General features: G+C 38.6%; 1 protein-coding gene and 1 long non-coding RNA gene across 2 annotated transcripts; both read right to left on the minus strand.

Annotated features, from left to right (window-relative positions):
• Window positions 1–567: 567 nt before the first annotated feature.
• On the minus strand, window positions 568–26,991 carry LOC115421908 (uncharacterized). The gene is made up of 3 exons (XR_003935759.1): window positions 26,844–26,991; window positions 21,142–21,145; window positions 568–640 (listed from the first exon to the last, which is right to left on the minus strand). It is a non-coding gene; the product is annotated as an uncharacterized LOC115421908 (long non-coding RNA).
• On the minus strand, window positions 5,089–15,419 carry hspb7 (heat shock protein family, member 7 (cardiovascular)). The gene is made up of 3 exons (XM_030137910.1): window positions 15,062–15,419; window positions 5,824–5,948; window positions 5,089–5,666 (listed from the first exon to the last, which is right to left on the minus strand). The coding sequence occupies exons 1-3, from the start codon at window positions 15,225–15,227 to the stop codon at window positions 5,487–5,489; spliced, it is 471 nt and encodes a 156-aa protein (XP_029993770.1). The 5' UTR covers window positions 15,228–15,419; the 3' UTR covers window positions 5,089–5,486.
• Window positions 26,992–27,197: the final 206 nt, after the last annotated feature.

Below are 27,197 nucleotides of genomic sequence, written 5' to 3' on the forward strand. Positions count from 1 at the left end.
TAAATAGTATTCAGGCCAAATCCCATTAAAAGGTTCTACTTTAGTTACAGCAGCATCTTTAAAGATCAGCCCTGAGTCACATTCAATAGTGCAAAAAATAAGTGGGTTAAGGCACTTCATGATGGTTATGGTTTTGTGTGGATTTTAGCCAAAGTTTAAGTTGTTTTTTAAACAGTGCAAAGGTGACAGACCTTCTGATACCGGTGGGAAGGGAATTCCACTTCCACCTCTTCTACAGAAAGTACATGTAAGGTGTGATCCAAGACTGTAGGAGTCCAGCTGAAAGCAGGAGGTCCAGAAGGACAGAAGCATCTTCAGTCAACCAGACCATGGCCTCAAATCCACATGGACTTGAATGGGACGTTATGGTGGACCTCAGAGGAGAACCCACACATACTCAGACACATGTACTCCCTCTGCTTCTATAGGCTGTTAAATGTACGGTAATCTGTTTTTGGGTAACCTCTGTGTGTCTGAGGACTTACTGTGTGGGTTTTTTGGTGATGTTTAATGTGAATTTGCCTGTATGTGCCTCTGCCTGAAAAGCCACATTCAGCTGCTGTCATTAGTCCCCTTTCCATTGACCCTCAAACTGCGTGAATATAACTTGTGCATAAAAATTTTTCTAATGGAAAAACAACTGTAGCGGCTATTTGTCATCAAAATTAAATCAAAACTCAAAAGTGACTGAACTTAAGACTTTAACATAACTCAAATAACCACTAGATGCACCATGGGTTTGTGGTTTACGCAGTCAAAAACACAATGTCCATACCATAGATGACATATTTCAAGTGGTTTATTTTCAGGATTTTGCAGGCAAACAATAACCACGGCCTTTTGTGCTGTCTCTCCTGCTCATCCTATCTGTCTGTGAATGACTGGTTATCTGGTAAAAAACCATAGGCCCACCCAGGTGCGTGCTGGTCTGACTTGGTGCTTCCTATTTGTACCCAGGTGCCCACGGTCTAAACCAATAAGAAAACACAAAACAACAGGTGCTAAATACTAAAGAATGAAAGCAGTAACCATGAAAAAAAAAAGAAAAAGGTCTAAATATTAAACAAACAAAAAGTAAGCAAAAAATAAACAATTAGCCAAAAAAATAAAAAATAAAAAATTTGTAAACAAAAAAGGTAAATTAACTTTGAACAAAAAATTAACCAGACAAATAGCTCCTACAACGACAATTTTGCCAAAACTCTTGTTTTTTGATGAATAGTTTCTGTGCTTGTAAGAGGTGGTTTTTCAGTTGTAGTGAAGTTGGTTTATAATGTGAAACTGCAACGGAAAGACATTTTAGCACAACTAGAGTCACATGAACAAGAACAAAAAAAAGGACGTTGACGGATGTTAGAATAAGATTCAAAACAACAGTTAAATGTGTACAGCATCGAGTATTCACACCATAAAAAAATCAACAACAACAAAAACAAGTCTCCATCTCAATTCAATATTCCTAAATGATTTTAAATTCAAGGTTTTTCTTTTGAAGAGAAATATTTGAAGTTGTGAATATTTCTAGGTTATTATGATATTTTGCTGATCTGATCCATTTGACATTAAATTGGTCTGAATGTGGAACCTGAACTAAAATGATTGTTACTATCTTAGTTCAGGGGTTCCCACAGTGGGGCAACGTGTACCCCCAGGGGTACTTGGAAGAAGCCCAGGGGGTACTTGAAATTTTTTTGTAAAAATACATTAAATAAGTCATCATGTACTGAATACAAAATAAATAATGAGAATTAATGCTGAAATATAAAACACAATAAATACACTCATATAATAATTTTATTGTCAGTTATCTTGCTTAAACTTTGGTCACATTTGAAGAAAACTTATATTTTATTTGATTCAAAATGAGTTTATTTGTGTAGATAAGGAATAATTTTTTGTTGATGAAAGGTTCGTTTATTAATTAATGACCAATTTATTTATTTTTCTTATCAGTGAAAAAGGGCACTTTTCAGTGTATATTTTGCACAGAATTTACTTTAAAAAATGTGTTGTTTTTTTATATATTACAGTTAAATATATGTTGTTTGTTTTGACAGTTTTGTAAATATAAACAGATACCTTTGACACAGGAACTAATTTGGCCTAATTTTTATCAATCAAAAATGCTGAAGTGAAAGTTGGGGGTACTTGGAAAAAAAAAAAAAATTCAGGGGGTACTCCACTGTAAAAAGTCAGAGAACCACTGTCCTAGTGTAATTTTTGCATTTCACACATTCATCCCATTGATCGGATTTGGCCCCTGGGTCACATGTTTGACACCTGTGATTAGAATAAAAGAAAACCACTTAATTGAGACAAAAACCGAACCTGTGTGTCTTTACGGCTACATTTGAGTTTCCACCTCTATACAGAGGCCCAGTAAGTGTCACATGTATTTCTGTAAACATTGTGTATATGTGTCATTGTGAACATTGTGTATATGTGTCATTGTAAACATTGTGTATATGTGTCATTGTAAACACTGTGTATATGTGTCATTGTAAACACTGTGTATATGTGTCATTGTAAACATTGTGTATATGTGTCATTGTAAACATTGTGTACATGTGTCATTGTAAACATTGTGTATATGTGTCATTGTAAACATTGTGTATATGTGTCATTGTAAACACTGTGTATATGTGTCATTGTAAACACTGTGTATATGTGTCATTGTAAACACTGTGTATATGTGTCATTGTAAACACTGTGTACATGTGTCATTGTAAACATTGTGTATATGTGTCATTGTAAACATTGTGTACATGTGTCATTGTAAACATTGTGTATATGTGTCATTGTAAACATTGTGTACATGTGTCATTGTAAACACTGTGTATATGTGTCATTGTAAACACTGTGTATATGTGTCATTGTAAACATTGTGTACATGTGTCATTGTAAACATTGTGTATATGTGTCATTGTTAACACTTTGTATATGTGTCATTGTAAACATTGTGTATATGTGTCATTGTAAACATTGTGTACATGTGTCATTGTAAACATTGTGTATATGTGTCATTGTTAACACTGTGTATATGTGTCATTGTAAACATTGTGTACATGTGTCATTGTAAACATTGTGTACATGTGTCATTGTAAACATTGTGTATATGTGTCATTGTAAACATTGTGTATATGTGTCATTGTAAACATTGTGTACATGTGTCATTGTAAACATTGTGTATATGTGTCATTGTAAACATTGTGTACATGTGTCATTGTAAACATTGTGTATATGTGTCATTGTAAACATTGTGTATATGTGTCATTGTAAACACTGTGTATATGTGTCATTGTAAACATTGTGTACATGTGTCATTGTAAACATTGTGTACATGTGTCATTGTAAACATTGTGTACATGTGTCATTGTAAACATTGTGTACATGTGTCATTGTAAACATTGTGTACATGTGTCATTGTAAACATTGCTGTCCTCCAGGATGTGCACAAACATTCAGGAGTCATGTGCATATATCCATCGTTGTGCTTGAATGGTGTGTTTTAAAAGCTTGTCTTTCTTTTCAGGTGTGCTCTGTCCTCATTCCCTCTTTAATGTACGCTCATGTGCACTGACCCCATGTGACTGTGGCTGTTTCTCATTGATTTAGAGGACACTTTTCTTTTGCTGTGCAGGGCACATCTACATTTATACATTCAATATGTGGTTTTACCTAGATGGGTGGTGAAGAAGAAGAATAACAGTGGTTTCAGCCAGTTGTACTCTGAAAACATGGAGAGCTGAAGTAATTAGAAAAACCATAAAAGGGGCTCATGGATGGGAGTTAGTGTCTGTGAAAAAGAACAGCTTTTAGTGAGGCTGTGGTCAGGCTCGAATACTGAGGTCAGGGGTCATGTGATCACACTGAGGGAAGTATAAAAGGAAGAACACACTGGACAGACTGTCCCCAAAAAGAACACACTGAACAGACTGTCCCCAAAAAGAACACACTGAACAGACTGTCCCCAAAAAGAACACACTGGACAGACTGTCCCCAAAAAGAACACACTGGACAGACTGTCCCCAAAAAGAACACACTGAACAGACTGTCCCCAAAAAGAACACACTGGACAGACTGTCCCCAAAAAGAACACACTGGACAGACTGTCCCCAAAAAGAACACACTGAACAGACTGTCCCCAAAAAGAACACACTGGACAGACTGTCCCCAAAAAGAACATACTGGACAGGCTGTCCCCAAAAAGAACACACTGGACAGACTGTCCCCAAAAAGAACACACTGGACCGACTGTCCCCAAAAAGAACACACTGAACAGACTGTCCCCAAAAAGAACACACTGGACAGACTGTCCCCAAAAAGAACATACTGGACAGACTGTCCCCAAAAAGAACACACTGAACAGATTGTCCCCAAAAAGAACACACTGGACAGACTGTCCCCAAAAAGAACACACTGGACAGATTGTCCCCATAAAGAACACACTGGACCGACTGTCCCCAAAAAGAACACACTGGACAGACTGTCCCCAAAAAGAACACACTGGACGGACTGTCCCCAAAAAGAACACACTGGACAGACAGTCCCCAAAAAGAACACACTGAACAGATTGTCCCCAAAAAGAACACACTGGACAGATTGTCCCCAAAAAGAACACACTGGACGGACTGTCCCCAAAAAGAACACACTGAACAGATTGTCCCCAAAAAGAACACACTGGACAGACTGTCCCCAAAAAGAACACACTGGACAGATTGTCCCAAAAAGAACACACACACACTCACACACACACACACACACACACACACACACACACATACATATATAACACAAATACACTGACACTATGCTTTGTTCTAATAGTTCGACTTAAAAATAATAAATAATAAGAAAAATATCCTTTTTGGTGTGGTGTTGTAAAACTCCTGTAATCCCATAGATATGAATCTGCAGCGTTTGTCTGTGTCATTACTCAAATGTTTGGATCTTGGTTTGATTTTTAATCTGAACTAAGTTTTTTTTTTTTTCTTTTTGTTTGTTTTTTGTTTGTTTTTTTTACATTTTGAACCTTTCAATGATTTAATGAACCTGAGTCCATCAAAAACACAGACAGAGACATTATTATTGTCAAAGAAAGAAAAGTTTATTCACACAAACAATAATATACAATAAATTATTATTAATGGGAAATCATCCATGTCAAAGTGGGTTTTAAGTTTAGAAAGATGTTAGATGTTAGTAGACATGAGTGAAATAGGGGAACAGGGACTGTATGTCTATGCATATGTCTGTCTGTCTGTCTGTCTGTCTGTCTGTCTGTATGTCTGTCTGTATGTATGTGAACTCCAAATGTAAATTAGCATAGCGGCATGTTGTTGCAGTTGTACAGGGGGGTTGTGGTGTGTTTCATAGTTCACAGAGCCAACTCTGAGTATGGAAGGATGACACTGAAGACAGGAAATACAGGACAGAGAAATGAAAAACCACAGGGGAAGGATTAGGATGACAAAACCAGCGTCCCACTAGATCTTAATCTCTGTGCGGAAGGTCTGTATGTGCTCATGTTTGGCTGGGTGGCGACGTGCCCGGACCGTTAAGGTCCCCTCTGCCCCCAGGGATGACGTCACAGAGGTGGGGTCCACATCCTCCGGTAGTTGGCATTTGTGAGTGAATGTGTTCATCACCGAACCATCTTGAGCCAGCTGTTATAAAAAGAAAAAGCAATAGTTACATCAGATCCACAGATTTGTGTTTAGGTAGTCCAGAGCTGTGCGACTGTCTGCTTTAATATGATAACCTTTACCTGCAGTCAGGACTCAGGGGTTAAAGGGTTAATATATTCAGGTACTGTCTGCTGACCTTTTCTGCACGAACTTCAATCTGATTGTTGGATGTGGTGACAATGACGTCTTCAGGGGAGAAGTCTCTGACATCCACGGTGAACTGGTAGGAATCACCGAGGGCCTTGATATTTCCAGCTCCACCTGAAAGCACCACGAGAAAAGAAAAGAACAGCCGGGGGGTTTACACTTGTGTCTTCTACCTGTGGTTTTCATTGTTCATTCATGAAATTAACACACTTACTTCTGCTATGATAAAAAATACTGACCTGTGTGTGTGTGTGTGTGTGTGTGTGTGTGTGCGCTCATTTGGGTTCATTTGTTTTGGTGTTAATTTCAGCACTAATTAAAATGTATATAATACATTTTAATTAATCCTAGGTGTAGTTTCATGTAATGAACAAAAGAGGGCGCAATTCCACAACACTTAGACAACTATCTCTAAAATTACTAATATTTGCTAATATTTACTGACATCTCCAACAAAATAAGTTTGTTATGAATAAAATGAAACATAATTCCCACAGTGCAGATGGCTGTTGTCAGTGGATATATCACTAGTATTGATCACATCTTTTCCATAAGTGTACTTTAACCTAGCTTTGATCAATGACAGTGGATGAACACACGGTTTATGTTCAGTAAATGATATATTTGACTGAAAAAGTCTTTTTTTGTTGTTCAGTTTTCTCTGTTTCTAATATAATAACCCTCAACTTTAATCTGAGTTTTTATGAACATCTACATGATCAGTGAATTAAATATGGGAAAATACCTGATTTATACTGATAAAATGCAAAATATAAAGGATAATATAATAATTGGTGATAAATCACTTAAGGGAGGTTGGAAATAGAGATAATTTCATTTGGGAACTGACACTGACATGTTTGTACCTCAGATTCACTGATTTTATCTGCTACTTTGGAGAATTCTGCCCTGGTTGGTGCTGAGAGTCTTAACAAAGTCATTTTACAGTTACAAACAACTACCTGCTTTTTAGTCTCTATTCCCACTTCTCTTTTTAAATCAGTGTTTACATTTTTAATTCAAGATGTTCTTAATATTGTAAATTATTCATTGCATACGGGGGTCTTTCCAACAGCTCTTAAAACCGCTACAGTCAGACCCCTTCTCAAGAATAACAAACTGGACCCCTCCTTTGCCAGTAACTACAGACCTGTATCCAACCTACTGTTTTTAAGTAAAATTTTAGAGAAAATCATTTTTAACCAGATCAATGATTTTATTATTTCACACAACATTTTAGAATTTGATCAATCTGGTTTTAGAGCGCACCATAGCACAGAGACGGCACTGGGTCAGCTTTCAAACCACATTAGATCCAATGTGGACAACAAAAAGCTTTCCGTCTTGGTCCTATTGGATCTTACTGCAGCGTTTGACTCTGTGGACCACTGCATTCTATTAGACAGAGTGAATAACACAGTTGGTCTGTCTGGGTCTGTTTTAACTGGTCTGAATCATTTTTAACAAACAGGGATTTTTATGTTTTATGTTCAAAAAGGTGTGAAATGGAATGTGGTGTTCCCCAAGGGTCAATTTTAGGTCCAACCCTTGTAAAACCTTTACATGCTGCCTCTAGGACAGGTCATCAGGAGACACAGCATTAACTTTCATAGTTATGCTGATGACACTCAGCTTTATATTTGTGTGTCTCCTGATGACCTCAGCCCAGTTGACACCCTTTTTAAGTGCATTTTAGATGTTAAGTCCTGGATTGCAGCAAACTTCCTCCAGCTCAACCAGGACAAAACCCAGGTTTTAATGGTTGGTCCTGAGGCTCAGAGAGAGAGGCTCAAAGCTAAGCTCCAGACCTTTTCACTGGACCCTTCTGAAAGGATTAAAAGTCTGGGTGTTTTATTTGATTGTGAGCTTAGCTTTGAGCCACACATCAGGTCTGTCACCAAAACTGGTTCTTATCATTTAAAAATATGTCCAGACTAAGACCCTTTCTCAGTGGACCCAGTGCACAGACTCTGATACATGCATTTGTCACTGATCACATTAATTATTGTAACGTTCTCCTCTCTGGTCTTCCTAATAAAACCAGTGCACCTCTGCAGCTGCTCCAAAACTCCACAGCCCAGACCAGAAGGACAGACCACATCAGCCCAGTGCTCAGGTCTGTACACTGGCTCCATGTCAACTTCAGGATCCATTTTATTTTGTTTTAAAACTCTTAATGGTCCTAGCCCTATTTATTTATCTGACTTGCTTTAACATATGAGGCCTCTTGGACCCTCAGGTCCTCATCTTTGACCTGTTCCCAGAGTCCACACTAAAACTCATGGTGAGGCCTCATTCAGTTTTTAAGGCCCCAAACCGTGGAACAGTCGACCTGAGGACCTGAGGTCCACTGTGACTGTTCATATTTATTAAAGTAAACTTAAAACCTGCTTTTTTAGTTTTGCTTTTAATTAAACTCTCACTTTTTAACATTGTTTTACTCTGTTGCTTTTATTTTTATTTCTATTTGCAATGCAGGACAGTGGGGGGGGGGGGGGGGGGGGGGGGGTAAAGTACTTTGTGCTACATATGTGCTATATAAATAAAGTTTGATTGATTAATTGATCGATTATCGTTTTGCTTTAACAGCTTACTGTGGTCCTTTTGTAAATGATTCTTCTGTTAATAAGATTTTTAGGCCCTTATTTCTGCTGGTAGGGCTTCTATTTAATGAATAAAGTTGTTTTTTTTCCCAACAGACAATCTTGACTGTAATTGTGGTGAGTAAATGATACGTTGCGCTACCAAAAACATCAAATGAGTTATGTTTAACCCATAAAGAGCTACTTTTGTGTCAGTTCCCAAATGATTTTTCCTCTGTATTTAACATTTTTAAGTGATTTATTACCATTTATTATAATAACATCCTCTGTATTTGCATTTTTTGTGTGAAAATCATGTATTTTCTTATATTTAATTCACTGATCATGTAGATGTTCTTTAAAGTTCAGATTAAAGTTGAGGGTTATTATATCAGATAAAGAGAAAACTGAAGAAACAGTGTCTTTTTCAGTCCAATCTGTCACTAACTGAACATAAACCCAGTGTGTCCATCCACTGGCATTGATCCAACTCCATGGGTTTGACTGGGGAATCAGTGTTGTGGAAGATGATGGTGTTTCCAACTACGGAGCCTCTGAACGTCCAAATGGGTCATATCTGATGACCACGAAAAGATGAAGAACTGTATTTCACACCAATTATTGACATGGATTGATAGGATTAATGGATCAACAGGAATTAAACAGTTTACATCAGTAGATGGTTTAGGTTAAAGGTGGACGTTTGAGTCTGTAAGGGTTAAAGGTGGACGTTTGGGTTTATGAGGGTTAAAAGTGGACGTTTGGGTTTATGAGGGTTAAAGGTGGACGTTAGGGTCTGTAAGGGTTAAAGGTGGACGTTTGGGTCTGTAAGGGTTAAAGGTGGACGTTTGGGTCTGTAAGGGTTAAAAGTGGACGTTTGGGTTTATGAGGGTTAAAGGTGGACGTTTGGGTCTATGAGGGTTAAAGGTGGACGTTTGGGTCTGTAAGGGTTAAAGGTGGATGTTTGGGTCTGTAAGGGTTAAAGGTGGACGTTTGGGTCTGTAAGGGTTAAAGGTGGACGTTTGTGTCTGTAAGGGTTAAAGGTGGATGTTTGGGTATGTAAAGGTTAAAGGTGGACGTTTGGGTCTGTAAGGGTTAAAGGTGGACGTTTGGGTCTGTAAGGGTTAAAAGTGGACGTTTGGGTCTGTAAGGGTTAAAGGTGGACGTTTGGGTCTGTAAGGATTAAAGGTGGACGTTTGAGTCTGTAAGGGTTAAAGGTGGACGTTTGGGTCTGTAAGGGTTAAAGGTGGACGTTTGGGTCTGTAAGGGTTAAAGGTGGACGTTTGGGTCTTTAAGGGTTAAAGGTGGATGTTTGGGTCTTTAAGGGTTAAGGTGGACGTTTGAGTCTGTAAGGGTTAAAGGTGGACGTTTGGGTCTTTAAGGGTTAAAGGTGGATGTTTGGGTCTTTAAGGGTTAAAGGTGGACGTTTGGGTCTTTAAGGATTAAAGGTGGACGTTTGGGTCTTTAAGGGTTAAAGGTGGATGTTTGGGTCTTTAAGGGTTAAAGGTGGACGTTTGAGTCTGTAAGGGTTAAAGGTGGACGTTTGGGTCTTTAAGGGTTAAAGGTGGACGTTTGGGTCTTTAAGGGTTAAAGGTGGACGTTTGGGTCTATGAGGGTTAAAGGTGGACATTTGGGTCTTTAAGGGTTAAAGGTGGACGTTTGAGTCTGTAAGGGTTAAAGGTGGACGTTTGGGTCTATGAGGGTTAAAGGTGGACATTTGGGTCTTTAAGGGTTAAAGGTGGACGTTTGGGTCTTTATGTTGAAGTTTTACTGTGTCAGTTGGTGTTACCACTCCTTACTCTTCCATTGGTCCACCCTTTTGTCCAAATATGGTCACAGCTGGCTCCAAAACTGAAAATGACCAGCCGTTCAGAACCTGTGGCTGATGTCACTGCTCATGTAGACTTCTTCTCTGCAGTCTGAATAACTCTGACCCTGATGTGTGGAAGTCCTCTGTGACTGTGAGCTCAGCCCAGAACCACACAGGCCATCACACTGGAAATATGTCTGTGATACCAAGACTGGCCCAACAAATGTCAGCTGTGTGTGTGTGTGTGTGTGTGTGTGTGTGTGTGTGTGTGTGTGTGTGTGTGTGTCACCAAGCAACCATCTGGTCATTCCTTATGCAGGCGTCATCTCAGATATTCAGTGTGTGAAGTCACACTGCTGGCAGTAGGACCCACATTCCCTGGCTTCTGTGTGTGTGTGAGTGTCTGTCTGTCTGTGTTTGTCTGTCTGTCTGACTGTCTGTCTCTCTGTGTCTCTGTGTGTGTGTCCATTTTGCTGTCCCGTTAGCATCCACTACCCCAGGGCCCCTGTTCTCCCTCTGGGTCTCCTCCACCCCGGGGCCCCTGTTCTCCCTCTGGGTCTCCTCCACCTCGGGGCCCCTGTTCTCCCTCTGGGTCTCCTCCACCTCGGGGCCCCTGTTCTCCCTCTGGGTCTCCTCCACCCCGGGGCCCCTGTTCTCCCTCTGGGTCTCCTCCACCTCGGGGCCCCTGTTCTCCCTCTGGGTCTCCTCCACCCCGGGGCCCCTGTTCTCCCTCTGGGTCTCCTCCACCTCGGGGCCCCTGTTCTCCCTCTGGGTCTCCCCCATGGTTCCAGAACGGTCCTGCTCTGTCCCTGACACATGGAGCCAACGTTCACTGAGTCCATTTAAAGTTCACGTGTCACACATTCACATGTCAGTGTCCAGCAGCGGTGAGGACACTTCACACCAGCTCCACACTTCACTGAGCCACAGACAGATGAAGCACTGCTGGAGAGTTGGTTTTGGACACAGACCCAAATCAAACAGACATGTCTGCAGTGTCTTAGAACCAAGAGGTCTGAGGGTTTATCCACTGAAACTGAACTGATAAAGTCCAGGCTTGGAAATGTCCTCAAAGTATAACATTATTTTATTGTATTTTATTTTACCAGGAAGTCCTAATGAGTTTAGAAATCCCTTTTGCATGTCCTCTTTAGACCAGGGCTCTCAAACCCATTTCAGTTCAGTTCCACATTCAGCCTATTATTTTATTGTATTTCATTTCATTTTATTGTATTGTATTGTATTTTATTTTATTGTATTTTATAGTATGTTATTTTATTTTATTGTGTTGTATTTTTTATTGTATTTTATTGTATTTTATTGTATTTCATTTTGTTTCATTTTGTTTCATTTTATTGTATTTTATATTATTTTATTTTATTTTGTTGTATTTTATTTTATTTTATTTTATTTACCAGGAAGTCCCATTGAGTTTAGAAATCCCTTTTGCATGTCCCCTTTAGACCAGGGCTCTCAAACCCATTTCAGTTCAGGTTCCACATTCAGCATTTTATGATCTGTGGTAGGCTGGACCACTCACATAAAAAAGTAGAATTACAACATGTAAACGTCTACATCTACAAAGTTTCCTTAAAAATGTGAAAAACCAGAACAACCTGAATTTTTTTTAGAAAACCCAGTGCATTTCCTGCCCATATTCAGGTTCAGTTTATCATTTCTACATGTTCATTCTAACGTACAGATACAGTGGATCTACAAATACACAACAAACTTTTTTTTTTCACAAACATACTTTTCTTAAGACATTTCAGGCTGTTTCTATTTTTTCAAGTTGGTCACTTTTTGTGTGAAAGGACAGTTCGCAAATATAAACATTTTCATGTCATTTGTACTTTTTTTTTTTTTTTTACTTTAAAGAAGATTGGAGTTGTCATTATTTGTAGGTTATTATGTTATTATTTCACTGGTTCCATTCACTTCAGATCACACTGCTCTGTATGTGGAACCTGGACTAAAATGATTTGAACATCATTCATTGTTCTTATGTTCAGTGTCATTTTTGCATTTAACAAATTCATCCCACAGGTTGAACTGGACCCCTTGGTGGGCCGGTTTTGGCCCACGGGCCATATGTTGGACACCTGTGCTTTAGAAGGACTGTGGCTGTTTGTGTGCAACCTGAACTGAACCTCACATCTTATTAATAAAATCTGAAAATATTAAACCATTCTAACTTCAAAAATAAATAAATAAAATACAGAAAATAATCAGCTTCCCTCTAATGTGCTCATTAGTGTTCAGTGTGGGCAGAATTCAAACCTTTATGACCCTTTTCTACTGTTTCATCCTTGTTCAGAGAGAATTCAAATGGCACTTTGGACATATTCCATTTATTATTTCCTGGCTTTTGCAATATTATGTCAATAAAACTGAAATGAAATCTGAGAAGAGGCATCTTTCATCTTATTGCATCTTTTTCTTTTTTTTTTTTTCTTCGTCTTTTTCATCATCTTGATCTTGTTAGTTTGGTTTTCTTCTTGTAACATTTTAATTTCTATATAATTGATGTGTGTTATAGGACCAGTGGGTGCACCAAGGGCTTGTCTTTTCTATGTGTTACTGTTCGTCCTTTTACATTGAAATCAGCCTGAATGATGCAAATCCACACAATAGTTCCCCTCAAATGGATTCAAACTAAACAAGAGCCTGTTTTGACAAAAACATGTATTTGTATTAAAATGTAGGCAGTAAATATAAAAACTCAGAAAAATCTATTCTGAAAATAACTCCAAACATAAGTTTCAAACTTACGGCCCATTTGCCACAACCAGCTTGCCCAAGGGTCCAGTCAGGCCCATGGATGAATATGAAAATTTAAAAAAATTACCCTGAAGAAGTTAACAGTCATTTTAGTTCAGGAGCCAAATTCAATCTAAAGTGGATCAGATCAGTAAAATACTGTCATAAAACCTAGAAATAATGACAACTGCAATTTATTCTTTTTATTTTAGTGTAAAAAACTAATTATGAACATGAAAATTCTTAACAGTATAATTGTATCCATATTCTGCTGTTAACCACTGAGATCTGTCAGTTGTAATGAACATGTATAAATGATAAACAGACATAATAGGGTTCAAATCACACTCATGTTTTTTAAGTAGAAATTCCAGGTTCATGTTATTCCCATTTTTTAAAGGGTTGTTTGTAGAGGTAAACACGTTATATCATGTAATTGTACTTTTTTCACTGTAAAACATTGAAGTTAGATATAAAAAGTTTGGATTTGCTTTATTTATATATTATTGTGTTATTATTTTGATGGTCCGGTCCATTTCAGATCACATGTGGCTGAATGTGACCCCTGAACTTTACCCCATTCCTGAAACTCACAGGAAGGATCTGTAATTAGTCACTTCCCTCCACTGGTTTGTACACTTGTCCTACCGTCTCAGTTCAGTATGCATTCACTAAACACATGTGACCCACACAGGTATGGGGTTACGAAGAGGTCCAAATATTCATGTGCATTAGATAGAAATGTGCGTATATTAGTCTGTAGATGTGCAAAAATAAATCTGTGTAAACTGTTGAATGAGTTCAGTCAGAATATGAATGAATAAGTTTAGACCAGAATTACAAACAGGAAATACAACTGTGCAACTGTTCTTTCTCCATCACAAATACGAATTCACCAACGTGAAACTACTGTCCAAAATCTGTCCCCACTTCACAGACATTATTTCTGGAGCAGAGGATCCATGGATTCACAGACTGACCATGAGTTCAGGTTCCAGATCAGGTCCAGATCAGGTCCAGATCAGGCAGGATCACTGTCCAAGATGAGCGAGCAAGACAGAGAACAAAACCGGGTCCAATCCAACCATCAGTCCACTGTTGGAACCACAGAGAGGGAACCTGAACTCATGGGAAGTGTCTAATTACAGATCCTTCCTGTGAGTTTTCAGGAATGGGGTAAAGTTCAGGGGTCACATTCAGCCACATGTGATCTGAAATGGACCGGACCATTAAAATAATAACATAATAATACATAAATAAGGTCAAATTCAAACTTTTTATATCCAACTTCAATGTTTTACAGTGAAAAAAGTACAATTACATGATATAATGTGTTTACATCTGCAAACCACCCTTTAAAAAATGGGAATAACATGAACCTGGAATTTCTACTTAAAAAACATGAGTGTGATTTGAACCCTATTATGTCTGTTTATCATTTATACATGTTCATTACAACTGACAGATCTCAGTGGTTAACAGCAGAATATGGATACAATTATACTGTTAAGAATTTTCATGTTCATAATTATTTTTTTACACTAAAATAAAAGAATAAATTGCAGTTGTCATTATTTCTAGGTTTTTATGACAGTATTTTACTGATCTGATCCACTTTAGATTGAACTGGGCTGAATTTGGCTCCTGAACTAAAATGACTGTTAATTTCTTCAGTGTAATTTTTTTCATTTTCATATTCATCCATGGGCCTGACTGGACCCTTGGGAAGGCCAGCTGTGGCCCACAGCCTGTATGTTTGAAACCTGTGTTTGAAGGTATTTTCAGAATAGATTTTTCTGAGTTTTTATATTTACTGCCTACATTTTAACTCAAATACATGTTTTGTCAAAACAGGCTCTTGTTTCGTTTGAATCCATCTGGTCCTATAACACATAAATTATACAGAAATTAAAATGTAACTAGAACTAACAGGACCAGCATCCCCCCTTAGCCCAAATCCCAGCTCTAAAGTGTACAGTCAGAGCCGTCCCTTCAGCTGGACCACTGCTCCTACTGTTCTCGCTGCTCTCTGCACAAAAATGACCAACACTGATTTTAAATTTCCTCCAACTTACTGGAAAAGCCCAGGGCGTCGGTCCCAGGCCTCATGAAGGAGCCAAAGTCCTCGGTGAACAGTCCCCGGTTCTTCTCCATGTATGGGCTCCCAGAGGATGTGGACGAGGAAGACGTCTGGTGGAAACTACGCTCCGATCGATAGGCAGAGGAGTTAGTTCCACTCATGGATGGCAGCTGGGGAAGTCAAAGGAGGAGAGAGGAGAGGGAGGAGGAGGAGGAGGAGTGGTGGGGGGGGGTTAAGGTGTTTGACACAGGCTGAGACACACAAACACTACACACTGGAGCTCTGTCCTCTGTTGGGTTTTGCCTTTAGTGTTTGTGGATCTATGGGGTGCAGATCTATCCCTGTTATTTTCCCACCCCCCCACAGCCTTTATATACCATAGAGTCCACGCGTGATTGGGAGACGCTCACGTGTGTCACAGCTCATCGGGAAAAGCTAATAGTGTTCTATAAATATCATTGGACGCACAAAGCAACGGTGAGAAGGATCTGTGGATGGAAAAGTTCTGAGCATTAGAATTAGAAGGCCTGAGGTTCAGGGAGTGAGGGAGTGTGTGTGTGTGTGTGTGTGTGTGTGTGTGTGGGGGGGGGGGGGGGCAACAGTTGTCATTCCAAACACACCATCCTTGAAATAGCTTCACTCTTCTCTGTAATATCCCGCTGCACTCAGTCGTTCCATCTGCTTCTTTCCTCTCCTTTCTTCATTTTGTATGTACGGTGGCCCTGAAGGGCAAAACACACCGACAAATCACAAAACACACGAGAAAAAGAAAGGCACACAAGAAGAAAAAACACAAACAAGAAGAAAAAAACACACACAAAAGAAAAACACATGCAAGAAAAAAAAAAACACACAAGAAAAAAAAAACACAAACAAGAAAAAAAACACACAAGAAAAAAAACACACACACAAGAAAAAAATTCACACGCAAGATAAAAAAAACACAAGAAAAAAACACACACACAAGAAAAAAAATACACACACAAGAAAAAAAAAAAACAAACAAGAAAAAAAGCACACAAACAAGAAAAAAAAACACACAGTAAGAAAAAAACACACAAGAGAAAAAGAGGAGCACGAGAAAAAAAAACACAAAAAAGAAAAAAAACACACACAAGAAAAAGAGGGACACAAGAAAATCACATGCAAGAAATAAAACACAAAAGAAAAAAACAGACACACAAGAAAAAAACACACAAAAAAACACAAAAGAAAAAAACACACAAAAGACAAAAACATACACACACAAGAAAAAAAACACACACGTAAGAAAAAAACACACACACGAGAAAAGAGGAGCACGAGAAAAAAAAACACAAACAAGAAAACACACACACACACACACACACTAGAAAAAGAGGGACACAAGAAAAAAACACACACACACAAGAAAAAAAACAAACACAAACACAAGAAAAAAAAAAAAAAAGCACACAACCCCCCCCACACACTCACAAGAAAAAATATCACAAACACAAGAAAAAAACACACATGCAGGAAAAAGAAAATCACACAAATAAGAAAAAGGTCCGGCTGTAAAAGGCAGGCACCTGCTGAGACCTGGATCTGGACGCTGATTGGATCGTCTTTCTGACAGGTGGGAAAACCGTAAGTTTATATTTCAATATGACTACCGTACAAAAACTGGTATAAGTGTGTCCTGCATCAAAATAATCTCTGATCATTTCTTCGGTGGTAGTCATATTTAAATATAAACCTCCAGTTTTTCCACCTGTTACACACACAGTCCAGTCAGCATCCAGATCCTGGACACCGCAGGTACTGTAGCTTCCTTTTATGGAAGGACACTTTTCTTGTTTGTGTGATTTTCTTTTTCTTGTGTTTTTTTTGTGTGCCTTTCTTTTTCTTGTGTGTGTGTGTTTTTGTGTGCCTTTCTTTTTCTTGTGTGTGTGTGTTTTTGTGTGCCTTTCTTTTTCTTGTGTGTGTTTTTTTTGTGTGCCTTTCTTTTTCTTGTGTGTGTGTGTTTTTGTGTGCCTTTCTTTTTCTTGTGTGTGTGTGTTTTTGTGTGCCTTTCTTTTTCTTGAGTGTGTGTGTTTTTGTGTGCCTTTCTTTTTCTTGTGTGCTTTGTGGTTTGCCCTTCAGGGCCACCGTACATTTGCCCTGAAAGTGGGTCCTCCCCTGGTCTGAGAGAGACGCTCCATTTATGTCCCAGCAGGAGCATCTGGATTCATCATGTTCAACTCATCTGTTCATGGATAAATCATAACATACACACATGCATCGAATTATCATATCTACTCCTGAACACAGAACCATATGTACTGCCTGGAGAAAAACAAACCCATCATCGTTCATCAGATCTGTGTCTACGGTCCACAGGTACATTCACTTTTTACCACCATCTTGTACTGATGATGAGAAGTCGAACCACTGAGGAGCAGGTCCCACAGATTCACAAAGAGGTTCAGGTCTGGACTCTGTGGTTCAGGTACAGACTCTGTGGTTCAGGTCTGGACTCTGTGGGTCAGGTCTGGACTCTGTGGTTCAGGTCTGGACTCTGTGGTTCAGGTCTGGACGCTGTGGTTCAGGTCTGGACTCTGTGGTTCAGGTCTGGACTCTGTGGTTCAGGTCTGGACGCTGTGGTTCAGGTCTGGACTCTGTGGTTCAGGTCTGGACCCTGTGGTTCAGGTCTGGACTCTGTGGTTCAGGCCTGGACTCTGTGGTTCAGGTCTGGACTCTGTGGTTCAGGTACACACTCTGTGGTTCAGGTCTGGACTCTGTGGTTGTGGTCTGGACCCTGTGGTTCAGGTCTGGACTCTGTGGTTCAGGTCTGGACCCTGTGGTTCAGGTCTGGACTCTGTGGTTCAGGCACAGACTCTGTGGTTGTGGTCTGGACTCTGTGGTTCAGGTCTGGACCCTGTGGTTCAGGTCTGGACTCTGTGGTTCAGGTCTGGACTCTGTGGTTCAGGCCTGGACTCTGTGGTTCAGGTCTGGACTCTGTGGTTCAGGTACACACTCTGTGGTTCAGGTACAGACTCTGTGGTTCAGGTCTGGACTCTGTGGTTGTGGTCTGGACCCTGTGGTTCAGGTACAGACTCTGTGGTTCAGGTACAGACTGTGTGGTTCAGGTCTGGACTCTGTGGTTCAGGTACAGACTCTGTGGTTGTGGTCTGGACCCTGTGGGTCAGGTCTGGACTCTGTGGTTCAGGTCTGGACTCTGTGGTTCAGGTACAGACTCTGTGGTTGTGGTCTGGACCCTGTGGGTCAGGTCTGGACTCTGTGGTTCAGGCACAGACTCTGTGGTTCAGGTCTGGACTCTGTGGTTCAGGTCTGGACTCTGTGGTTCAGGTCTGGACTCTGTGGTACAGGGGTTGGACAAAATAATGGAAACACCTTCACCTCAAGATGATAATGCCCCAGTCCATACAGCTAGAATTGTTCAAGAATGGCATGAGGAACATTCTAATGAAGTTGAGCATCTCGTATGGCCGGCACAGTCCCCAGACCTCAACATTATTGAGCATTTATGGTCAGTTTTAGAGATTCAAGTAAGACGTCGATTTCCACCGCCATCGTCTCTAAAAGAGTTGGAGGGTATTCTAACTGAAGAATGGCTTCAAATTCCTTTGGAAACAATTCACAAGTTGTATGAATCAATACCTCGGAGAATTGAGGCTGTAATTGCCACAAAAGGCGGACCTACACCATATTAAATTATATTTTGTTGATTTTTTTAAGGTGTTTCCATTATTTTGTCCAACCCCTGTATGTGTTGTGTCTTCAGGGCAGACAGATCCTCTAATGTTAAACATGACCTTCATTCAGTAAATTACTCATATTGACGTTATTTTTGAACACATAAGAATGGTGAACCCAGACCTGATCCACTGAACCAACCCCAGACCATAACACTGCTCCCCAGGCTGGTACTGTAGGCACTAGGCATGATGGGTAATCCATCCATCCCTCTGGACCAGGGTCATTGTGGACTCATCAGACCACATGACCTTTATCCATTAAACTCAGTCCAGTCTTTATGTTCTGTATCAAACTGATGGTTGTTTATAAATGTGAAAATATGCATCACTAGTCGCTTTTCCATTGATCCTCAAATTGCGCAAACATAACTTCCACATAAAAATGTACCTAAGGGAAAAATGACAATTTCGCCAAAAGTCTCATTTTTCAATTATAAGTTTTTGCACTGGCAAGAGGTGTTTTTTTGGCCGTAGCGCAAATGGTATATCACGCAAAACTACAATGGAAAGACCTTTTTCACAACTAGAGTCAGGTGAATTAAAAAAACGGATGTTGACGTACGTTACGACAAGTGAAGAAGAAGAATATGTATGGGTATGTGTGGACCAAGGTTATCATCGAAAACTAACGAAATGACGAAAACTAGAATTGAAAAAACATTTTCGTTAACTGAAATAAATAAAAACTATAATTAAACAAAAAAAAACGATAACTAACTGAAACTGTATTGTGTGTTTACAAAACTAACTAAAATGTATAAAAATTATGGATAAAATTCCCTTCGTTTTCGTCTTTTGTCAATGGCGGATTGATACGAAAGCGATTTATTTCGCTCTAGCAATTTTAGCTGCTGGCACCGCATGATATTTAAGGGTCCATCACTTGTGTTCACTTGTGGTTTCCAGTCGTCTTCTGGTCCCCACTCTACCTGGAAACATGGAGACTAAAGTTGGGAGAAAGCAGCAGAGTCCTGTCTGGGATTTATTTGAATACGACGACAGAGAAGAAGAGAAAAGAGACCACTAAACTAAATTAATACTAAAACTGAACTAAAACTAAGCATTTAGAAAAAAATGAAAACTAATAAAAACTAGCAAACCTGCTCTAAAAACAAATTAAAACGAACTGAATTAGAGAAAAAAAGTCAAAACTAAATAAAACTAAACTATAATGAAAAATCCCAAACTATTAGAGCCTTGGTGTGGACACACCAGGAAACCCAGTCATTTTTTAAATTTAGTAAGAGATAGAGGGGTAATATATAATAATAATAAATATATCTGTAAACCAACACCATATTTATGTTCGTCTCCATTTTTATGGAATGACTTGTCATGTCATCTCATGATAACAAATAAACAAATCATTGCATTTGTGATTTAATGGAAAAACCGACATTACGCACTTCTGCTTTTTCGACATTTAATAAATATCGATAAAGTTTTGCACAGATGTTTTATGGAAAAGCAACTATTTAGAATTAAGAACTTCATAAACTCATTAATCACTGCAGTAATCATCCAGTAGAAGACGTTTACATATTTATTTAGATAAATTTAGTGTGATGACACTTTTTATGACCAGACTCTGTAAATGTGTAAACTTTACATGAAACCTATAAGACATCAGAGCCCAAACTCAGTGTGTAAATGAACATGTCGACACGTGTGGAGAATGAAAGCAGCTGATGTTTCCAGTTATAGCTAAAGATCATGACAACTGTACTGGGAGTGAATATTAATATATATAACTCACCCATTTCAATAATAATACAGCTTAAAGTTACATGTCAATGAGAGCATAAACAGTATAAGCAGAGCCATAGAGAGACAGAGTTGAGACACGCTTTGATGTCACCGCTACGATGATCAGGTGGTCCATGTAAACATCAATAGTTCCAAACAAACAGTGCCCTGTCATGTTCTTCTGTGGGACAGACAGCAGTGAGTGGGTTATTACAGGTAAATATACAAATACACCACACACTAGTCTATTCATAACCGTTGTGTCACTACGGTATGTATGTTTGAGTAGTGGGGTCGACCACTGACAGGACTGACCCATTCTCTTTTCACTTTACCTCCTTCCACTTGGGAAAATTCTTCAAAATCATGGTGTTTCTTAACACTTTTATGCTGACGACTCTCAAATCTATATGCCCTGAAAACCGACCAATCAAGACTCCCTGACACCTTTACTAAACCGCCTTAAAGACGTCAAGGACTGGATGGCTTTTAACTTCCTAAACTTAAATAGTGGTAAAATGGAGGTCATTGTGTTTGGACCCAGTTGGACCCTTGATGCCTCTCCTGTGGATCTGGGTCCCTTCCAACCATTGGCTAAACTGGTTGTTACCAATCTTAGTTTTAACATAGACATCCATGTCAAAATGGCTCCTTCTCTGGAAACCTTTAGATCTCGGCTTAAAGGTCATTTTTATTCGTTGGTGTTTAACCCAACATGAGAACTGTGTGGTCTTGGTTCTGTCTTCTAGCGTCTTTTTGGTTTTTTGACAGAGTTATCCATGTCCCTTCATAACTAGTCGACAACTGCAGTGCACCACAAATGACAGTGTCTGTCAGTCAGCGTCTTTCAGTGTTTTCGTTTAGTGTTCGCTTGGTGACTGTCACCATTTGTCCTTGTCCAGCTCCATCCTCTCGTCCTTTGTATGGACAAGGTAAAATATCAAAGTCCAGGCTTTAAACCAGCATGTACACAGCAGCAGGTGTTGTCAACGAGGCCTGGACCGGACTTACAGCTTCTTATAGAGTTAGAGTTAGAGAGTTAGACTTTATTCGTCCCAGAGGGGAGATTTGTTTCCACTTGACTGTACATAGAATTGTCACACAAACACACACATCGACATCAAATAGAAAAGAAAAACATACAGAAAAAGCAGACATATCACAAATACACTTAGTTGTGGTGGACATGGTGACAAATATGGTGACAGATATGAGATACAGGGGTTGGACAAAATAATGGAAACACCTTAAAAAATCAACAAAATATAATTTAATATGGTGTAGGTCCGCCTTTTGTGGCAATTACAGCCTCAATTCTGCGAGGTATTGATTCATACAACTTATGAATTGTTTCCAAAGGAATTTGAAGCCATTCTTCAGTTAGAATACCCTCCAACTCTTTTAGAGACGATGGCGGTGGAAATCGACGTCTTACTTGAATCTCTAAAACTGACCATAAATGCTCAATAATGTTGAGGTCTGGGGACTGTGCCGGCCATACGAGATGCTCAACTTCATTAGAATGTTCCTCATGCCATTCTTGAACAATTCTAGCTGTATGGATTGGGGCATTATCATCTTGAGGTGAAGGTGTTTCCATTATTTTGTCCAACCCCTGTATACTCCTTTATCTACTCCTATATATACTCCTTTATCTACTCCTTTATATGCTCCTTTATATACTCCTATACATACTCCTTTATCTACTCCTTTATATACTCCTTTATATACTCCTATACATACTCCTTTATCTACTCCTATATATACTCCTTTATCTACTCCTTTATATGCTCCTTTATATACTCCTTTATATACTCCTATATATACTCCTTTATCTACTCCTTTATATACTCCTTTATATACTCCTATATATACTCCTTTATATACTCCTATACATACTCCTTTATCTACTCCTTTATATACTCCTTTATATACTCCTTTATCTACTCCTATATATACTCCTATATATACTCCTTTATATACTCCTATACATACTCCTTTATCTACTCCTTTATATACTCCTTTATCTACTCCTATATATACTCCTTTATATACTCCTCTATATATTCCTTTATATACTCCTATACATACTCCTTTATCTACTCCTTTATATACTCCTTTATCTACTCCTTTATATACTCCTTTATCTACTCCTTTATATGCTCCTTTATCTACTCCTATATATACTCCTTTATCTACTCCTTTATATGCTCCTTTATATACTCCTTTATATACTCCTATATATACTCCTTTATATACTCCTATACATACTCCTTTATCTACTCCTTTATATACTCCTTTATCTACTCCTATATCTACTCCTTTATATACTCCTATATATACTCCTTTATATACTCCTATACATACTCCTTTATCTACTCCTTTATATACTCCTTTATCTACTCCTTTATATGCTCCTTTATCTACTCCTTTATCTACTCCTATATATACTCCTTTATCTACTCCTATATATACTCCTTTATCTACTCCTTTATCTACTCCTATATATACTCCTTTATATACTCCTTTATCTACTCCTTTATATACTCCTTTATCTACTTCTATATATACTCCTTTATCTACTTCTTTATCTACTCCTATATCTACTCCTTTATATACTCCTTTATCTACTCCTTTATGTACTCCTATATATACTCCTATATATACTCCTATATATACTCCTTTATATACTCCTTTATATACTCCTATATATACTCCTTTATCTACTCCTTTATCTACTCCTATATATACTCCTTTATCTACTCCTTTATGTACTCCTATATATACTCTTTTATATACTCCTTTATATACTCCTATATATACTCCTTTATCTACTCCTTTATATACTCCTATATATACTCCTTTATCTACTCCTTTATGTACTCCTATATATACTCCTATATATACTCCTTTATCTACTCCTTTATATACTCCTATATCTACTCCTTTATCTACTCCTTTATATACTCCTATATCTACTCCTTTATGTACTCCTTTATATACTCCTATATATACTCCTTTATCTACTCCTTTATATACTCCTATATATACTCCTTTATATACTCCTATATATACTCCTTTATCTACTCCTTTATATACTCCTATATCTACTCCTTTATGTACTCCTTTATATACTCCTATATCTACTCCTTTATCTACTCCTTTATCTACTCCTTTATATGCTCCTTTATATACTCCTATACATACTCCTTTATCTACTCCTTTATATGCTCCTTTATATACTCCTATACATACTCCTTTATATACTCCTTTATCTACTCCTATATATACTCCTTTATCTACTCCTATACATACTCCTTTATCTACTCCTATATATACTCCTTTATCTACTCCTTTATATGCTCCTTTATATACTCCTTTATATACTCCTATATATACTCCTATATATACTCCTTTATATACTCCTATACATACTCCTTTATCTACTCCTTTATATACTCCTTTATCTACTCCTATATATACTCCTTTATATACTCCTATACATACTCCTTTATCTACTCCTATATATACTCCTTTATCTACTCCTTTATATACTCCTTTATATACTCCTTTATCTACTCCTATACATACTCCTTTATATACTCCTATATATACTCCTTTATATACTCCTATACATACTCCTTTATCTACTCCTTTATATGCTCCTTTATCTACTCCTATATATACTCCTTTATCTACTCCTTTATATGCTCCTTTATATACTCCTTTATATACTCCTATACATACTCCTTTATCTACTCCTTTATATACTCCTTTATCTACTCCTATATATACTCCTTTATATACTCCTATATATACTCCTTTATATACTCCTATACATACTCCTTTATCTACTCCTTTATATACTCCTTTATATACTCCTTTATATACTCCTTTATCTACTCCTATATATACTCTTTTATATACTCCTATACATACTCCTTTATCTACTCCTTTATATACTCCTTTATATACTCCTTTATCTACTCCTATATATACTCCTTTATATACTCCTATACATACTCCTTTATCTACTCCTTTATATACTCCTTTATATACTCCTTTATATACTCCTTTATCTACTCCTTCAAATATCTGATGGTGTCACTGAAACTTCAGACCAGATGATCTCTGTATACTGTACAGGAACCATGGCTGTTATCTCAGAGGATAAGTTAAGAGTGAAAAACAAGGATGGAAAGAATGTGCTTGAAAACAAAGCCGTCAGTAGGGGTGGGGGTGGGGTGGGGGTGTCAGTGATGACATTGGTTAATAATATCTGCACAGAAAGCCCCGCCCATCCTGATAAGAGAACACTCACTGTTCTGGTCTTTACTTGGACACTCATACATAAAACCCACTCATGGTATGTGTGTCTTCAGTTCTGACCAGCCTTCTGTCAGAACACACGGTCCAGACATCAGACATCACATCTTCACAGTCATGGACTCATGGATTCAGTTTCCTGTGAAGCACGAACACACACCGTTGGCCTCTTTTGTTTTGAAGCTTTGTTTGAAAGGTTACCCAGCAAACAGATGACACCGGCCAGTGAAATGTGCGTACAGTCTTATCAGAACACCCCCTACTTATTGTATGCCTAAATCCAGCACCTCAGCACCTCCCTGCCAGAGGCTCACTGACCCGACCGCCCCACCCCCACCCCCACCCCCACCACCTCCACCTCATCCCTGGTAACAGAGGGAATGTTTTTGGTCAGCGTTCCAAACTTCATGTTCAGACTAAAGCCAGCGCTTATCTGTCGACCTGCTCATCACCATCGTTCACCTACAAGTAATATTTAAGGATGTACGATAATAAGTTTTTACAATGATACCGATAACCGATAACTTCCTGCTTCTCCTAACCGATCCCAAATCCCAATAGTTCCCATTCTTCCAGTTCTTTTCTTCATATTTCCAGTCAGTGTTAAACTCCGTTAACCTCCTCAGACCCAGCTATGGGTTTTCTGTCCACATTTGTGGACAAGAGTTTCACAACTTTATACAAAAAAAAAAAAAAACAGAAAAGAAAAGAAAACTGTCCATCACAAAGGACATTCCATAAAAATGTTAAAAACTGCATCTGAAAAAACTGTTGTATCATGATGTTTCCAATATAGGCACTTATTTAATAAAAAAACAAAAAGGCTGGTACTTTGCGGACATTTCCTGGGTCTCAGGAGGTTAATAGTCCAATAAAGGCTTCTCCAGAACCTAAAGCCTCTGTCTGCTTCAAATGGACAATAGACCAAGGGTTTTCAGTTCAGAATATTTATGTCACAGAACGAATTTGGGGATGATCGACTGTCGCTGTTTTCACACATTCAGCTCCGTTCAGCTTTTTCTCTATAATGTGTCCATAAGGAGAGGACAGGGCTGAACGAGGAAAGCATCCATTAAACTGGGGTTTGGATTTAGCAGAGGTGAAAGTGGGCGTGGCTACAGATGGCCATACCTACTTTGGGGCTGATTGGTCACTGTTCTGGGCCATTAAGCTACGATCAGCTGTTTGGACGATCAGCGTTTTTGAATGTCCCTGTTCTTCTGCTGCTGTTGGAACAAAACAGACAAAACAACCACTGGATCTGGATCTGGATCTGGATCTTCTTCTTGGTCTGGATCTTCTTCTTGGTCTGGATCTTCCTCTGGGTCTGGATCTTCCTCTGGGTCTGGATCTTCTTCTCGGTCTGGATCTTCTTCTCGGCCTGGATCTTCTTCTTGGTCTGGATCTTCTTCTTGGTCTGGATCTTCTTCTCGGCCTGGATCTTCTTCTCGGTCTGGATCTTCCTCTTGGTCTGGATCTTCCTGGTCTTACAGCTGTACGAGACTATGGAACTGAAAACCCTTTGACTGACAAACATTGGACTGATCCACACCTCTGCTTCTGTTTCTTCTTCTTGGTTTTTGTGGCAGTTGTCATGGTAACAGTGTGCACTGTGTACTGGTGAAATGCACCAAATCTAAGCCAGTTAGATTTATTATTATGGGCTGTATTTATTGGTGAAAACTTGAATTATCGAAATTATCGGCATGAAGTCGTCTTTTCAATATCGGACTGATAATTATCGGTGTTGATAGTTCTTGTGCCTCCCAAATGATATTTATTAATTTATTATTCGTTACACAGTTTTCAGGGTTAGTCTGGATAAAATGCTGGTGTTGGTGTTGGAGTCTGTTTTATCCTGGATGCTTGTTGTTTGATGTCTTTAGCTAACTGTCGCAGTTGTTTACATCTATAATGTACACTGATTTTTATGTAGAGAACTTCTTGTTACCAGCATAAAAATTTACCTAATGAATAAATGACAACTTCACCAAAACTCTCCTTTTTAGATGAAAAGTTTTTGCGCTTGTGAGAGGTGGTTTTTCAGGTGTAGTTAAATTGGTATATCGCACAAAACTGTAATGGAAAGACCTTTGAGTCCAACTAAAGTCATATGAACAAAAAAAACAGGATGTTGATGGATGTTAGAACAAGAGAAGAAGAAGAAGAGTTGAACCCAAACGTGTGTGTATGTGTGGACACAGCAGGAAAGCACATCAGTTTAGAATTTAGTAGCAGATAGAGGAGGAACCAGCATTCTAGATTCAAAACAACACAGATTTATGTTACTGTTTATGGAAGGACTGACATCTACCAGAAGAAAGAAACTCAGCAGCACAT

This window comes from Sphaeramia orbicularis, chromosome 7 (genome assembly GCF_902148855.1).
Source record: "Sphaeramia orbicularis chromosome 7, fSphaOr1.1, whole genome shotgun sequence".
NCBI classification, from domain to species: domain Eukaryota; kingdom Metazoa; phylum Chordata; class Actinopteri; order Kurtiformes; family Apogonidae; genus Sphaeramia; species Sphaeramia orbicularis.